The 18,013-nt window shown below is 40.4% G+C and overlaps 1 protein-coding gene across 4 annotated transcripts; it reads left to right on the forward strand.

Moving 5' to 3' along the window:
* The first annotated feature begins 1,886 nt into the window (after positions 1-1,886).
* On the forward strand, positions 1,887-16,092 carry MEIOB (meiosis specific with OB-fold). 4 transcript variants are annotated; one of them, XM_057398132.1, is made up of 14 exons: positions 1,887-2,007; positions 3,194-3,285; positions 6,501-6,558; positions 7,915-8,046; positions 8,770-8,842; positions 9,988-10,183; positions 10,394-10,494; positions 12,201-12,253; positions 12,347-12,442; positions 12,796-12,897; positions 13,368-13,521; positions 13,894-14,077; positions 14,565-14,651; positions 15,605-16,092. In XM_057398132.1, the coding sequence occupies exons 2-14, from the start codon at positions 3,217-3,219 to the stop codon at positions 15,731-15,733; spliced, it is 1,434 nt and encodes a 477-aa protein (XP_057254115.1). In that variant the 5' UTR covers positions 1,887-2,007; positions 3,194-3,216; the 3' UTR covers positions 15,734-16,092. The 4 variants fall into 4 exon arrangements, with proteins under 4 accessions (XP_057254115.1, XP_057254117.1, XP_057254118.1 ...); XM_057398134.1 differs by having other exon boundaries at positions 3,210-3,285; XM_057398133.1 differs by having other exon boundaries at positions 1,928-2,007; positions 3,204-3,285.
* Positions 16,093-18,013: the final 1,921 nt, after the last annotated feature.

Here is an 18,013-nt window from a genome sequence, read left to right on the forward strand (position 1 = left end):
GGTTTCACCTGCCCTTTGTGTCTCTGTGTGAAAAGCAGCTCACCCTGGACAAAGCCTAATGAAAGTGGTGACCACGCTGGGCACCAGATGCCAGCTCGGTTCAGCAAGGCTCCGTTTAAGCGGGTGCTTATGTGCCACCAAAACCTTGCTGAGATAGTAGACAAGCTCAGTGCCTGCGAGCCCATGGGCTGTGATCTTGCTTTTCTCACCCTTGGTGGCAATGGAGAGCTGCAGATCTCATTTCAGTTTCAGTTTACCCTGGTTTACCTTGCAGTCATGGAGGCAAGAACGAAACCTGTACCTTTGCCAGTGTTTTTCAGGCCGTGTATAACTTTCCCTTCTTATCCGATTAGGATCCCAGCACACTCATCATCTTCTGCATGTTCGTTAACTTGACCTAATTAAAACAACAGAGCCAGCAAAGAAAACCCCTGATTCTGCTCACTGGAGGCTTCAACCCTATGGACCCCAGTTAGATCCATGGCTCGCACTGTCTAAAAGGTGACCTAAGCACCCACCCAGCCGGGCTGTCGGCTCTCTGGCATGCCGTTTGTCATCAGCACGGTGCAATTACCACGGGCTTTAGTGGCACAATAAATACGAGAGCCCAGGTGGTGTCCACTTTCAGCTGTTTAATTGGAGAAATGAAAGATCCTGTAAGACACAGTCAACACCGAGGGCTTGTCAGCCTGCACTGAAGCCTTCAACAGCCCTGACCTTGAGGCCATCACACTGCTCACCAGGAGTAAGAGTATTTTATGATGCAGAAGTGAAGAGCATCGATTTTTATAAAGGAAAATCATTCCATATGCAATATAAAGGGACAAAACAGCTCGCTCCAGTCTGAGAAGCTGGGAGTGCCGTCTACCAATCAATACAAATAGTATCTTACACCATCCATTCTAATTCATGTGGAAGACACAGGTTATGATTTCTTTCCCCCCCCTTTAAGAGCTACCACAAGAAAAGATTTAGGGAATGATTCCTCCAAAGCTTTCTGAGATTTGGTTTGGTTTTGGTGTGGTTTTGGAGTTATGATCATAGCAGAAGAAGCCTCACTTTAGACTCATGGGTTGGTGCCTTGGTGGCTTCAAGCTGAGGTGACTTGAGAGCCGCTTGTGACCCTGCTGCATGCATTTGGGGAGGAAGAAGTGTTCCAGGGTCTCCTTTGGGGTAACACTGCAAGACAATGCAGACGTTGGTCACAGCAGCAGCCACAGATGCAATCGGGAGGTTCACATCAACATCCCGCAAGGAAAACCTCGGGATGAAGCCGCTGCCCCAAGCGGGATGGGCACTGAAGTAAAGCCCCACAGAGCAGAGGGCTCGCAAAGGAAGCGAACCCAAGCTCTGGGCGCTCCTGGACCTGACACAGAGCCCTCACTGCAGCTGGGGGTGCTCCAGCCCGGTCCCTCTGTGCCCAGTGCCATTGCTCAGGTATCCACTCAATTTATGGTGAATGGGGTTGTTTTTGGTGGCCATCCCCTGATCCGCTGCCCCTCATGGCAGAGCCTGCCCATGGAGGCAGGTCACACGCGGCGGGAAGACGTGAAGGCATTTTCCCGCCAAACGGACCCGCCGCCATTTTGTCTCCCTGTCCCTCACGCCTTCCTCTCAGGGCGCTCCCTTCCCACCCCGGCTGTGTGTCCCCTCCAGTCCCCTCTGTGGTAAGGGCTCCTTCCTGGCACCATCGCTGCCTGTGTGGGATGGCCACCATGTGCTGCTCGGGCTTGGGCAGGGAAAGCCATGATGGTGGTGATGGCACCATGCAAGAGGAATCTCTTGAAGCCTGGCTTTGGGGGTGCAAGCTTGTCTGGTGAAAGGCACCAGCTTGGGGTGGGGTAATGGTGCCAAAGGCTTCCTACTTGTATTTAATATGCTACTTGTATTATACTACTTGTATTTATTGTGACTGGCATGTTCTTTCTCCTTGAAGAAGGTCTGTTCCTGGGTGGTGGTGAGGTAAAGGTCCCTTTGCTCCCTCAGGAGCTCATCCCTGCCTCTGAGGTAAGGAATGGCTGCGACTGCTCGTTGCAGCCTCCCCTGTCAGGGCTGCTTTAAACCCTAAAATACCTCTTAATCTCCCTTGGTTACACGTGTTACCAGTGCTGTGTTCTCTCACTGTGGTGTGAGGTGTGCCATTTAACTGTATTTAACTTCTTCTGAGGGCAGAATATTAACATGCCTTGAAGGGATACTTGAGGTAACCTGTTCCATACCACGGGATGGGAACAGGCTTGCGGGCTTCACTGTAAGGCAAATTTGGGCTATCTTTCTGTGAGTTTAGTTTGAAATGCTCTTTTAGAAGCCACTTCTCAGGTAACTGCTTGCCTCTTTTAATGTGCAGACTGTCAATTTCTGTTCATTGCTACTGCTAGGTTTAACCATTCTCACACAAGGTACAAAGACTGTAAAAGCCATTCAGGACCTTGGTTATGAAGTTTGAACAGGGCTCCTCTGGACAATATCACTTCTCTCATATTAAGGATTTAGACAACTCAATGGATCCTCTAATAGAAAACTAGAATCTGACAGCTATTTGTTAAATATCAATAATGTCTCTGGGGGTATCCATGAACTAATAAGAGGTATTCAGATGGGTTAACAAAGCACCCATGGCCTGACTTGAGCATCCCTAGAGAAGACCTGAGTGTTCAGTAGCTCACAGGAATGCTATGTTGGCAGCTTGAAAATAACCTATTTTTACCAGTTTATTTTAATAAATTCAAAACTTTTCTGCTTTGAGGAAAGAAAGAACTCCCGTTTTCAAGTAGTTTAATATTAAGCCCAAAACCTCAATTAAAGTGGTTTGCAACCCAACACTTTTCTTTCCTCCCATGTAAATGGCCTTTTATATATGAACTGCCTCATTAAATTCAGCTGGATTTCCCAGACGAAGGAGGGTAAATATTTTTCAGAGGCTGGTGCTAATGGAGTCATTTAATGGCAAATAAATAAATCACAATTACAGACCTTTATTTGAGAAGCACAGGTAGAGCAGTTACAGTCAAATTCATAACTTACCTTGCCAAATACAAGCTCCAAAGAATTGTCTGCTTCAGATGGCTGGAAAGTCTTTTTATTGAAAACAGACGCTATTTAGGTCAAAATATTTGTGTTAAAAAATGACTTGTTATTCTCCCTATGAATGGTTTTAAGTGATTTGTTTGGGTTTTTAAAACATCTAAATCAGTTTTCTCAAGTTACAGATCAAGAATGGCTTATTCTAGTTCAACACAGGACTTTGTCGCACTTTCAGATCTGCATCCAAGTCTTGCTCGTCCTGTAAGTCTCATAGACATAGTACTTTTGTTCCCAAATGAAATTGTATATGACTGTATTATATTACTGCAAAATTATGTAATTGATGTATATTTAGATACTAACAGCATTAGTCTAATTGTTAGATATAAAGTACCTTACCTTCTTTGTGCATAAACCAGCAAAATGAAAATTGATGCTGCTGTTGTCCATAGTATGTGGATGCCACAACTATAGATATTGACTGGACAATTCAATGTCTGAAAGTATCAGAGGCTTCTTTGTAATGTTTTAAATGGATGCTGAATTAGTAAAGGCATGTACAGAGTCAGCATTATGTAGTCACAATACATCCATAACCCACAATAGTCTTTCACAACAGGCTATGAACCCAAGTCCTGAAGTCTTTACTTGCATGCTCAATCCCTCTGAGCTAAATAACATAGTCCTGGACTATTCAAACAAAACTCTTGTTGAATGGTATGGCGTTTTACCTGGATAAAAATCTCACAGTTGCATGTCGGAGAGGATCACTTCTGTTCCTTTAGAACAAAAAGCAGGTTTTGTAGTTGTCAGTTTACAAGGAGCTAAGAATTTTGCTTGTAGGAGGACAGGAGAATAAGATGAACTAAAAGGTAAACTTAACAAACAGCAAAGCTTTACGGTTGGCAAATTTGTACAGACGTTTGGATATGATTTCTTTATTGTTGTCTTGATGTGGGTGATGACTATCATCACTGGAGTGTGCTTTAAAATTCACTATTATTCTCTTTGGGTTTTAGATGGTTGAATAAAACCCAGGAAGTCTGAGGAGTGGAATTTTTCATTCTCTGCTCTCCAAGATGTTTTAATACAGGAAGGAGAAGGCTGCAATATTCTCTGTTGCAGTATTTCCCACCATCACTGTGCAGCCCAATAGCAATAAAGTGTCTTCTGAGAGTTCAGTGCTGCTGGGAGCTGGAGCCTGGAGAGCTAAACAGAGGCAGCAGTTCCCCATGGATACCCCATGAGCTGTAGTGTGGAGTTACAGCCCTGTCTCCCTGTGCAGCTTAAAGTAGCTGCCCTGTGGAAGTCCTGATGCTTGTGAAAAGAGCAAAACCAACTTTTCCTATTCCCAAAGCTTTGTGTTTGAGAGGGCAGAATATATCCCTTTTCCCCTCATATATTAAACAACTGAAAGAGAAATCATGGAAAAGGGATGAACTAGGAGAAGGAGGTTTATATCCTCTCAGAGTGGTACTGTATGCTCTTTCTAACATTTTATAAACTCCTGGTCTCCAGCAAAGTTTGTTTAATCTGTCATTCCCAGTTACTCTCAAATCGAGTGATCTTCTAATTCGGTTAAAAGCATTTATTTTACAAAGAAAACTCATCTTGAGTATTGCAATTAGCAACATATGGAATCATAGAACCACACACTAAAGTAGTTTTACAAAAAGCAATTTACTAGTATCTCCTGGTCGAAAGGTCTGCGTGCGTTTAGGATGTTAAAGCAGCTGAGCACACATCATTCACAGAATCAAGATATAGTTCTTTTCCCTTGCAGTTTATTTTTTAACAGTGAAATGGATCAAAACCCCAAAAACTTTCAGTGTGTTAATGCTGTAGTCTCATGATCCGGTTGAACAACCTTAAGCAATGCCCTGCCAGAAAAGGCAGGCTGGCCTGCTTCCTCCTGCAGGCAGTTCCGCTCCTCCTCCCCCGGTGCAACTGGTGCTTGTGTAGTTGCACAATGAGCTGATCAAGGAAATGATCTCTGGAAGTTTTTTCTACCCTCTTTCTCCTCTCTCCCTCCCCCCCCCCAAATACTTTCCAGCCAGATCACTTCCTTCTCGCAGCTTGCTGTGCAGGCTGAGTGCTAATATGAGAGAGGGGTGAATGTATTTGCAGCAGGGAGAGAGGAGACCTCCTTTGGAAACTACAGATTTCCAACAGCTTAATTCATGTGGAAAGTCATCCTAAAATGTCAGCTCTTTTGACTGGCAGTACAGGGTGTGTTGAACTCTGATCCAATTGAATTTTATTTTTAGGAAACAGAACCAAGAAGAGAAAAATCAAATCCTAATCTAAATCACTGCATGTTGTTTTCAGATATAAAGTATTCTGTTAGGACTTGGAAGAACTAGGATGTTACACTGTTCATTCCCATCACTGTAGGATAAGACAGTTACCTTGCTCCATCTAGTGATTAAAAGTAAATTGGGAACATGAGATCTCATTTCTGAGCACACATCAATATTGTTACAGTCAGCAGGCTGCATGGCTCTGTGAACAGGGCAAAATCCAGCTCGTGTGAGTTACTAAACAGTTACTCTGCCCCTTCTCTTGCTGCGATGAGGAAGTAATGTTTGGAAGGACTTCTGCAGTGCTGCAATGTCAGTCTGGCCTTGCTTCCATACCAGCTTTCACTGCTTACCTCTTTCATCCCAAACTAGCACTGCAATACTCTTCTACTGAGGAGAAGCTTTTTGATTAGAAATCCCACCACCACACAGGTATATATTAGCTATAAATATAAGCTATATAAATAAGATAGAAATGTATCTTTCTCCCTCTGCTCCTAGTAGTTTTGTTTGACAATTGAGACTGGGCTGCTTTTGCATAACAAATACAGGTTTAGCAAAGCAGAATAAGATTGATTTTACTTTGGATCATCCAAAACGTTTATTTCCTACTCTTCCTTTGTGGTTGCTTACGAGAGACAGGCAGCAGGAAAGAGGCACCTGTAGAAATTAATGTTGCTTAGCTGAGGACAGGATAAATAGCCCTCCCTGTGGATGTGCGTGTGTGGATCTCAGTGCTGACAGCAGGGGAAACCTTGGATGCTTAACTGCAAAATAAATCCTGTCCAGACTTTTCACGGTGCATTTAAGGAGATCTGAGACCTGTGCAGAGAGCATGAAAAAACATGATTGCTGCCTACCTGAGGAGAGATTGCTGTAGAACAGCCAAAATAGTGAATGTTTGGGGTGAACTTTTGTCCTCCCATTGTCTTTACAACCAGAACCAGATGTGTTTCTTTTAATATTTTTATTAGTCACTCTTTTTTTTTATTCAGGGAAAATTGTATGTTTGTGTTTTAGGTCTCAGTTCATATGCAATTGTGGAATAAATAGATTAACATGATTACTAGTCAGAAACATGTTTATTATCATCAGTAGAGTACAAGTCCACGAAATCTACTTCATCACATACATCTGTGTTTAATACTTGTATTCTATAATCTTTTTATTTTTCAGAATGTAATCGGTGTGGTTATTGGGAAAACAGATGTCAGAGGCTTTCCAGACAGAAAAAGTACAGTCCCTTTTAACTGGTTTTACTTCATTTTCTTATACAGTACAATTTGGCATCTATGACTAAAATCAACATTTAAATGATAAACAGACTTCTTACTGTAAAATGTATAGAGTAAAAATGCAAAAAAGAAATGTGTGTGTGTTTGGAAACCAAGATGAAAGAGCAGCATCAGTTTGGCTAAACCTTATCAATTAGACTTTGCTTGGAAAAACTCCATTATGGAAGTGTTTCAGGGTCTGAAGAAGATAGTGCTGGTATGGACCCGCTGATAGAAATAGTGCCAGAATTGATCTGGGCCCTTTGTGTTCATTCTCTCTTAAAACAGAGATGTTAAGGAGATGTTTTGAGGAGTGAAACAAGTAATTTCTGGTCTGAGTAGCGCCAGCTTCATCTTATTGTATGCTCCTAAAGAAAAAATGTGTGTAACACATTGTTAACCCAGCATTAGCTGGAAACTGAAGCAACGTATCTACAGCTCAGGGTTCATATAGACACTGTTAGGAAGTATCTCCAGTCCTAGAGAGCTGTTCCAGCCCTATGTGAAGGGCTCCCTGGCACCATGCATAGCTGCCCTAGGGATGAATTAGAAGGAAGTCACCATTGTCACCAGGGACACTTCTACATAGTGTGAAAAGTGTATTTGTATTTGTGCCTCCACGGGACTGTCATCAGATTATGCTTACTCTGTGGATCACTATACAGTTTTCCTTGATAATTTAAAATAACATATTGCATAATGCTGTATGATGGGAAGCTAGAAGAGAAAAGAGACTGACACCCTCTTAACCCTGAACTTCCCATAGAGCTGGAAACACTTTGCTTTATTCATTTAAACCCCTGGACAGCGATGCTGCCTGGGGTCTGCAGCCTGGTATGCCATCGTGGTGGTGTCTATGTTATTGTGGTGGCCTTAGAGCACAGGCATCTCAAGATGTGGGCACAGCCATATCAGAACAGCCTACCTGCTGCAAAATTTAGGCTACTGCATACACTGGTTCATAGTATCGTTTCATGCATTAGTCCTGGTTCTGCGTTTGCCTTGAATGCACTGGATGCTCTTTTATTTCTCGTCATTGGATCTGTAAGTTTATGTGGTGCTGCCCCAAATTAAGTGAATGTCTGCATGGATGGGATCGTGCAGGTACAACCTGAGCACGAGTAGTACAACCCCATTCATGAACACCAGTGTGTTTACTGAACAGTCTGCTGACCTCTAGTGGGACTCTCTAGAATGCGGGCTGTAAATTCATGACAAAACTCAGGAAAACGTCCAAATAGCAGGTTATAGCCATATATTCCAGATTGAAATCAAGCTGTGCTAACGAACTGTAACAGTGCTGTTTATTTTTGCAGACATTGGGTCTGAAAGATACACCTTCAGTTTTACTATTCGTGATTCACCAACTTACTTCATAAATGTAAATTCTTGGGGCAGAGAAGAGTACATTAGATCCCTTTCGGAAAGCTTCAGAGTTGGTGACTGTGGTAAGTTGGAGTTTATTCTTAATGGTTTCTTTTGAATGTATTTTGGGTATTTTTTTTCCAGTACATCAGTGTTATGAGTTTGTGGTTTTGCTCTATTTTTCTCTGCGGACTCAGAAAACATTCTAATTGGAAGCAAATTGTTCAGTTATGTTAAGTATAAAGAGGAAAGGAATAAGATTCCAAGTATTTAAATTCAAAATCAGTAAATATGTCAACAAAAAGAGTAGACACAAACCACTGAATGCAGCCACCCAGAACCTACCTAGAGTTAACGATCTATTTGGTTCTTATAAATGATGAAAAATGAACTCTCTAAAGTAGTTTGATGTTCTGTTTTGTCTTCATTTAGTTTTGGATGTGACTATGATTGTTCATAAAAACACAACAAAAATCATATACGTTTATAGTATGTGCTTTTATCTTGTTAATAGAAAGACTTTGCTGCCCATGGTTGGTAGATCAGAGTGTTTGGATAAAAACTTGAGTACACACATGAGAACTTGGTGTTGGTTTGTTTCCATTCGGTGTCCTGAGGACTCCTGTGGGAGTCTGGATATAATATTGGCTGTCTGGACAGATACAGTTTTCAGAATGAAAACATTTGGCAGCAGTTATTGCACGTACCTTTTCCATTATCAACCTTGAAAACAGCCATTCTTGAAAGCATCTCTCTTTATATCTATGTTCAGTTTTCTAACATTACTTATCAATGGTTTATTTTAGTTACAATTGAAAATCCTTTAATTCAGTCAAAGGAAGCAGAAAGGGAAGAAAAATTCAACCCTGTAACTCCTAGGTAAGTTTAAAGCAGAGACTGGTAGTTCTTTCCAGAAAGATCCAAGTTAATACTTGTTTTAGTTGCCAGGGGTTTTGGGGTTAGTTGTGTTACGTAGCTGTACCTTCCTCCTTGTATTCAACTATCTGTGGTCAAATATCTCAAGGAGAATATATTTCTCAGTATATGGTCATAAAGTAACAATGCTCTGTGTAACTAAAAAGAGTAAATTTAATTCTTTGAGTAAAGCCTACTAAAACTGTTTGAAATTGATGTACTTATGTTGCCTTTCAGTGTGTTCTGTACAATCTGAACCGTTTGAAGCAGTATATGAAATTAAAATTTTAAGTAATAATTTAGATATTTTTAGTTTCATTTATATAGCTAAGATACAGACTAAACACCTGTTCTTAGGGTTTTTTTCTTAATTGGTCATATTATAATATTTGTAATCACATGTCATGCATAAGAATATTGTATATATGCATACAAAATTAAGAAGTAAGAAGTTTTATGTCCCAGTTTATTGAGCATCTCTAAGCATTGTAGCAAATGTGCAGCTGTGAAAGTTATACTCACTTTCTGGCTAAGCAGAAAGAAGTAAAAGAACAAATGTGAGATAGAAATTTGACTGAGGGAAAGTGCTCCTCTTAAATCTATAGATTTCATAATCATTTTTAAAATATATTTATCCTGAAGACATCAACTATATCTTATTTCTGCTGGCTAACAGCATGTCATAAATATTCCTGAGGTTATGGAGCTATTACTTTTGAAAGCACCTTACCAAATCCAGTCTGACTGTAGTTATGTCACGATGCCAAAACCTCTCATTACCTGGATTACAGACATTTCAGAACTGATTTTATTTTTAGTGGTTGATAAAGGCTGAAAGGTTTGAAATATATATTGTACATTGCTAGCAATTCATGCTGGCTTTTCAATTCTGTGTATAAAGTACATGATAATAAGTTTTCCGTCAGAGAAAGGTATATAGTTTTACTTTAGAGCAAATTAATTCCAACTTTTCCACATCTTTAAGGAAAACACTAGACAAACAAACCAGCAGTTATTTCCTCATGTGAACTGAATGAACACTTTACACTGTTGATACCTTGGTGAGTGAAATGTTGATCCATGAGCTTTGTTTTGTGTATACTATCTAGTTGCTACAAACTAATCCTCAGTGAAAACCATTCCGTCGTCCGAACGTTTTCCTGTTATGAAATGGACACCAAGCTGCTTTCTCTGCTGCATCTGCCTGTCAAGGAGCCTCAGGATTATTATTCACTGGGTGATATCATTGCAAATGGACAAAGCCTTGATGGAAGGATCCTTAATCTGCTTGCAGCTGTCATGTCAGTAAGTTCAGGAGGCACAAGAATCATGTTTTTCTACGGTACCATGGGTAACTTACTGTTTGGTTTGGGTTTTTTAGTGGTCTACAGGGTTTTAACTCTCTCCCCCTCCCCCCCCCCCCCCCTTTTTTAACTCTTCTATTTTCTCAGTTATTACTTTCATTCTCCCAAACACTTGCTAGAGGAAAAAGTGACTTTCCTTTTCTTCTTAAAGGTTGGGGAGCCAAAGTATTTCATGACTTCAGACAAAAGGAAAGGTCAGAGGTGTGAAGTAAAGCTGTATGATGAAACAGAGATGTCTTTTCCAATAGTCTGGTAAAATGGTTTTCTTTCAATTCATTGAAATACACAAAATAATGCAAAAGTAGGTAAAGAAATTAACTGTAATACATACTGCTACCACACTGTTAAATCTATGGTTATTTGAGTGGCAACTCTGATGTACACTGAACAGGGGCTCAAAAAAGAGATTCATTAGACTGACCTTAAATATATTGTCTACATTTATGACCTGCTGACAGACTGTGAGCTCAATGATTGCAAAATGAAGCTTAGTTCCAAATAGTTACATTTCTTAATGTGGAAATTTGAACCAATTCAGGCAATGGCATTTAAAACCAGCTGCAAAGGCAACATGCCTTCCACAAACTAGGGGGGGAATGAGGAACATGCTTCAGTTTTGAAGCCAAGCAGAATGAACAAGTGGAATAGATAGAGGCTGGAAGAGTTTTTAAGTGTTTAAAATAACACAGAAACATTTTGATGCTACTTTGGCCATACTGTCACACTGTATTGCATTTACAAACATGGCTATGTCTATACCACTTATCCATGTATATAGTGACTTGTTTACACAGAAATATTTGCATTTTGCCCATTGTTTGCTCAATAAACCTATGGCTTATCTCTGTGCAAGGGTATGTGGGCACTCAATTGCAGTGGGTTTGCTGTTTGTTGGTGAAAATGACCTTTGGTCCCTAGGTAGAAATAGCAAGATAGCATTGTGTTCTGTGGCTGAGTCACAAACTCTATTATCAGACCATGTAAGGCTTAACATAGTTAATGTATACACACAAACACACATAAGCATCTATGGTGTGAAGTTTGTTTGCCCTTGAGCTGCCACTGATGTTAACTTGCAGCAGCACCTCCAACAGTCTTGTTTCAGTGCTGGTATGTGGTGATACAGAGCTGTACACCTCAGAAGTGCTCAGAAGCAGAGACAAGTTGGGGTTACTGTGGTTCCCCTCAGCTGTGTACTTTGCACACTAGTGGAGTCCTTGGTAGAGTCAGAGATTCAGGAAAAACTTGAGCAACAGCACTGTAGTGAAGAGATCTCAGAGGTTGCCACTGAAGAGGTGCCTGAGTGATGTTAAATGAAAAGCAAGTATCTTAAATCCTTTTCCAAGGGTTAAGAAAAAACCCACCAGAACAGAACTGTGCTTTGGCAGTGTTCTTGCCATCCAGACTGATGAGAAATGGAATGAGATTTCATCAATGGGCCTAACAATCAAATTATCATTCTTGAGGGATGCCACTGACCTCACTCAAGTCTCATCATCCACAGCTACAAGGATTCCAGTGCTGGAAAGCTGGCTGAATGTCTGGCCCAGTGATGTAAGCAATCGGCTTGTACCCACAGAAGAGGCGCAGCTGATGAGCAGTTATTTTAACTGTGATTTTTTTTTTTAGTTAGAAATTACTGTTGCCCAGGCTCTGAAATACAGTATTTTTCCAGGTTTATTCTGTATTTAATGATTTTGAACAATCTAATAACCCTTTATTCTGTTTGGCACAGAATAAAATAGGGACTGTGTTAGACTGCACATAAGGCATCCTGGCTGGCTGCAAACTAGATGCCTGTGGCTACACCTGGCATTTCATTTGTGTGTCCATGTAACAAGGGAGTTTTATCCCCTTTGATCAACTCAGTTATAACTGTATTACTTAGTGGTTAAATACTTAACAGTTTCAGTGCTGTTTCAAAACTGTTTTCATGCATTAACTTTTTTTTCATGTAGTTGGGATAATGAATCCATCCAGCTTGCACAGAGTTGGATCCCACAAGAAACAGGTGAAATAGTCCGGCTTTTGTGGTTTTTTACTGTAGTTCTTCACATGATACCTATTTTACAATAACATTTTGGTGGTTTTTTTTTGTGCACAGTGATATTTGCATCAGATGTGAGGATAAATTTTGACAAATTTAGGAACTGTATGAGTGCAACTGTGATATCAAAAACCATCATTACAACTAATCCAGGTAAGAGCTGGGGCAGTATTGCTTTGCTATTAGTAATCATTTCAGGCTAGAATGCAAGGATAAATTGATTTGAGGCCTGATTTTTCCTGCATGCTTGCTTCAGAAATCTCCCTGCTTCTTGCCAAGTAGTGACCAATGCTTTTAGCTTCCCCTGTTCTATCTTTTATTTGTTTTATTATTTTATCTAAGGAGCCTTCATATATTCCATATTAAAGTAATAAAGAGAAAAGCATCTCTTGGCTCATTCCAAGGGACCATGCGTTGGTGCTACCAGCATAAGTTGTAAAATATAATTATGTTGACATTTTTACATTCTACATATACTAATAGCTTTAAAAAATCCATTTTTCAAGAAACAGCAGAAGCAAATGTTCTCTTCAGCTTCATAAAAGACAGCGCACAATCGGGAGGCTTGTATGACAAAGTGATGCAGCAGTCAAAAGACTCTGTTAACTGTAAGCATGGATCCAAACACTTTGATTTTGCTGAACTCTAGCATAGCTTCATAATGCAGCTGAAGTATCAGGTTCTTGCTCTGTGTGCTCATAGAAACAAATCTGAGGTGGCTGAATATTTAAAGTTTAGACTGTTGTTACTAGGGATGTCCCTTTTATCATCAGTTCTGTATCTTCAGGGTTCGTGTCTATAACAATAAGTACAAAAATGGAGATGGAAAGTTTATGTCAAACTCATTTTGAGAGATACAAAGATGTAGTAGTAGACATTTTCCTATTTCTAGTCCCCTTTTGTTTTACTTTTTGTCCCTAAACAATAAGCCTGCTTCAAAAGGGGGGGTGGGAATGGGACTTTTCTGATTCTTTAGGTCAAATCCTTTCCTTTTTATTCCCTCAAGATCCTTTTCTGTTGTTGCTCTTCTGCATAGTTTCTTTCTCAGATGCACTTAACATGTCTTTTAAACTTCTAGTGGAGACTATAGTTGATGTTTATACTGTGGAACAGCTGAAGGAAAAAGCTTTACAGAGTGATGTGAAACTTGAACCCGTCTATGGAGTTATTTATGGCTACATTTCTACGCTGAACATTGATGATGATGCATCTAAAGTTGTGCGCAACAGATGGTAAGCAACTGCCCCTGACTTAAATCTTTATTAAAAAGTGCTTGTCCATCCTCCCCTGATCTAAATTAGATAGAACAGTACTTTAGTCCAGTTCCAGACAAGGAATTAAACTACTCTGGAGGATGCCGTATGCATATCTGCTGTCTAGACTTCCAGAAGTAGCAAGGAAGAGCTGGCTTTATGAATGACTTGCTGTTTTGTTCCTAGAGGAGTGAAGGAGAAGGAGGCCATTTTGACTCAGACTTAAAAGTTTAGAAGATGAAGAATTTCTTTAAAGATTAAAAGTCTCTTGGAAAATCTCAGTCTAGAAAACAATTTCAACCAAGGAGGAAATGCTTTAATATATGTATTAATTATCTTCTTATGTTTCAGTTCAACGTGTCGTTTCATAGTGAATGAAATGTCAAACACATGTACTTTCTGCAGTGATATCTCTTCAGACTTAAAGTCAGTTTTTGCAAGCTTTGAGATACTCGTTGATGTGACAGATCACACAGGCACTCTTTATTCTTGCTCCCTGTCTGACTGTGTGGCTGAGGAAGCATTAGGATGCACAGTAAGTGGAAAGGAATTAGGTTGTTCTGATTTGTTCTGAGCTGTGAAGCTGGATGAAAATTACAGATGCATGTAAATGTTCTTTGTGTATATGTGTGTGTACTGGTTAAAAACTGCATGTATATATTAATATACACCCTCCCACCCATGGCTTTTTAACAAATCAAAAGTTAAAGTCAGTAGTTGCTAAGAAGAAATGTGTTAAATATAAGAGTGAACACCCTGAATACTGCTTCATTTTCATTAATTCACACTTTGCTGAGAACACATTTAGAATTCCCTTTGATTCTTGGACACCCTGCAATTTATCCTGATTAATCTGACTTTCTTGGTAGATATATCACACCAAACACCATGTTAAATAGAAAAAATACAGCTTAGAAATGCCTAAAAATACGCAAAATGCTCTTTTCACCACGATTTTGTTACAGAGCTGTTGTTCTAATTGTATGCTGAGGAGGTGTTCTGTGCTGTCCTGTTGTTAACAGGTCCAGGAATTCCTCACTCTAGCAGAGGGCAAGAAGACTGCATTGAAATGGAAACTTCTTTTGGAACGAAGCAAGATTTATTTTAAAGTTAGTATCTGAGGTTAATTGAAAGCAGGGGCTGTTTCCCAGCAGTATATTCAGTACTGAAAAATGCCATGTCGATTCTGCTGAACTCTTAAAAACTAGGATTAGGTTTTGCACATATTCTGAACATTCCAAGTAAATAGTCATACTTCCAGCATTAGAGGATGTCCCTGCAGGATCAGATGTATCCAGGCCTCTTCCAGGCAAATTAGGGAAGACACAAACTGCTCTTGGCCAGTACTTATTCAGGAGCTGACTTTCCAAAAGTACATGTGATTTATGCTCAGTAATGATTTTTACTCATGATTTTATACATGACTTTACTCAGCCACTGACTTCTATGGCTACAGGTTTATAACAAATAAAGTTAACAGTATCAGTTGGCAAGAATAAGGTGCAGTCAATATATGTAACAGATTGTTTGTGGGGTTACCCAAGTATACTGCTCAGTTACCTGTATTTTTGGAAATAATGTGATTAAGTATGTTTAAAATCTGCAATTCTCCTTAAAGCAGCAATGACATTAGGCTCACACACCTGGAGCAACTGCTAAAAGATCTGTCCTTATTTGCAATGTCCTTTACTTTTTTAATTGCATTGCTGTACTGGGGTCCTTTTCCATAGAACTGCCTGTTCTAGGATAACTCTAATCAACTGGCACTGGAACTGGTGAGCCACTGGCACAGGTTGCCCAAAAAAGTGGTAAATGCTCCATCCTTGTCAGTGTTCCAGGCCAGGTTGGACGGGGCTTGGAGCAACCAGAGTGAGGTGTCCCTACCCATGGCAGGGGGTTGGAACTGATGATCTTAAGGTCCTTTCCAACCCAAACCATCCTATGTTTCTACAAAATATTTATAACCAAATCTGTCAATGAAACATGCTGTGTGATATTTAAAGATAGTATATTTCAAGTGCTATCCAGCAGTAAAAACAAAGATCCTTTCTTATTTTTGCAGGTTACTGTGTCACCCAGCTGGAGAACTGGAATGAAAATAAATGTTCTTTCATGCAAACTGGCAGACCCTATAGAGGCAAGTCAAACCTTGCTCAGGAAAGAGATTGGAAATAAGAGATTATGCCATTAATAACAGCGAGGAAAAGACTTCCATCACTGTATTATTAGAGGTAGAATGCTGCTGTCATATTTTCTAAGTAGGAGGAACACACATTACTTATACCTGTAAGTGGGCTTCTGTGTTCATCCTTTTCAGGTGATTGTACTTTAAGAAGTGTACTAGGGCCAGCTAGAGCAAAGTTAGTTCTGCTGAATTCAACCCCTTGCAAGGAGGGTGGAAGCTTCCTCTACTGTTAGAGTATCTCTGAAAGAATCAGAAACAACAAATAGTAGGAGACAGGTCTGTTGGAGTGCTGTGTTTTAAACTGCCTTGCTACTTACATGTTACTTCTGTGTTAGTTCAGCAAATAAAGACCCACTTTCAAATACTGCCTGGGTTTGTGGTTCATGTCCGTGAGTCCAAACTGGCAACTGTAGAGGCTTGGAACTAGCCCTCATGTTTCAAGTCTGCTTTTCTTTAGGGCAGACTAAGTCTGATTAAAACAGTCATCAGTTACAGAGGTCTCCAACAAAGGATCAAGCTCAAGACTATAAGCAGCAGAGAAGAAAGGACTCTCCTTCAGCAGGATAGTTGTTCTTAGCTGAACATGAAGAAACAGGTATGCATATTTTGCCTTTCTCCATGTATTTTCTCCTATTTTTAACCTTATTTCTGTCTCTAGCTTTCCCTACAGCTGGTGTATTTACTACATTCACCAGTCTTCACCTTCCATCAAGAATTCGTCTATTTCAAATAGTGGAAGATACCTTCGCCCTTCTCTTGCAAAGCATCTGTTAGGCTGGAATGCCCAGAGACGCTCAGACCACCCCTAGTGCACTACTACTCATTAAAGCAACATGGCAGAGAAAAAAACTACTCCAGCAACAGTAAGTTTGACAAGCAATCCACCAAGATTGCACCCCCTGCTCATGGAAGTGGGAACAAGGGATGAAATGCGCAAAGAAGCAGTGTCATCATTGGGTCACTGCATGCCTCCTGTTGCAGCAATGAACAGCTTCAACATTTTCCAGCCATAACAGCTAAGCTTCTGAAGGGAATGTTTCTAATCACTGTAATCCCACCTCAGCTCCTCTGCCCATACACCGTGCCAAGGACTAAACTGGAAATGATGCTGCTATTGCCACAGACAGTAATGTTTGATAGGTGAAGAAACAGAAATTGTACAGAAAGTGAATTTAATCCTTCCCCTTTCAGAATTACTCACCCTCATCTCCCAGGCTCAGCCCAGCTCTCTTGGCCTGACTTTGCTGGGCCCAGCTCATTGAGTTGCAATGAATTGGGACCACTGCTGACAGAGGCAGGCTTAAATCATGGGGTGCTTTGGGTCCCGTGAGCCAGGGGCTGGGGCTGTTTGGATATAACCACTCAATGTTTCAGTTGGCTTCAATTCCTCAGGATTCCTTTGGACAAAACCTGAATCCTGTCAGCAGCACTCAGGCCTCATCACACCAAGAACTTCTGCAAGTGCTTCAAGCCATTGATGTGACTCAAAACACAGTGAACTGTTGGTATGTTTGCATGACTGGTGCCTGGCACAGTGCATGCAGGCAGCCAGAAGCAAGTTGACAGCAAAATGTCTATTTTACCTACCCAAAACATTCTGCTTTCTTTTCCTCAGGTAATTTGCAGCATCCTGGACCACGCTGCCTGTCTTTGGGCTAATTTTCTCTATAAAACTCTCCAAATGCACTTTTAAAACCAGAACTTTCCTAGCGGTTAAGATCTCCTGCCAAGACATGGAAGCGTTTAACTTTGGCATTTGGTACCTAAAATAACCCATCTGGTTTTGTTTGCAATTAGTCAGTTCTGTTCAACCCTTCAAAATGGTAAGTTTTGAAGTTTAGGGGGGAGGGATTTAATTACATTTTACCACCTAACTCTGTTACTCCTTTGAGTTGAAAGAGAACTCGCTGACAGGCAGCGGTGAGGAGCGTTCCATCAGCTGGAGTTTGGAAACGGGAAGTTACACAGTGTGGCTTTTTACAGCTGGGCATGTTTAGAAACTCCAACTGCTGCCTTGTGTAAGAAACAGCAAGTGCTGTGGTTAGATTTTTATTAAAACTATATTTAAATCTGCTAAAGACAAGTTCACTGGTGATCTTTCCAAATGAGCTTCTTTAGCCTTCATCTTTTGTGTTTTTTTTTTTTACTTTTAGAAGTGTATTTAAAGCTCAGTTTAGGGGAAAAAAGGATGAATCTGGCAAACATCTGGCACACTTCCTGCTGTATTACACCCCTTGGAGTGGGAGGAAAAGCGATCCTCATTTAATCTTGTATGTTTGAAAAACG

This window comes from Pezoporus wallicus, unplaced genomic scaffold (assembly GCF_028554395.1).
Source record: "Pezoporus wallicus isolate ANWC-B61680 ecotype Strahan unplaced genomic scaffold, APGP_CSIRO_Pwel_v1 contig_6274, whole genome shotgun sequence".
In the NCBI taxonomy this organism is placed as follows: domain Eukaryota; kingdom Metazoa; phylum Chordata; class Aves; order Psittaciformes; family Psittacidae; genus Pezoporus; species Pezoporus wallicus.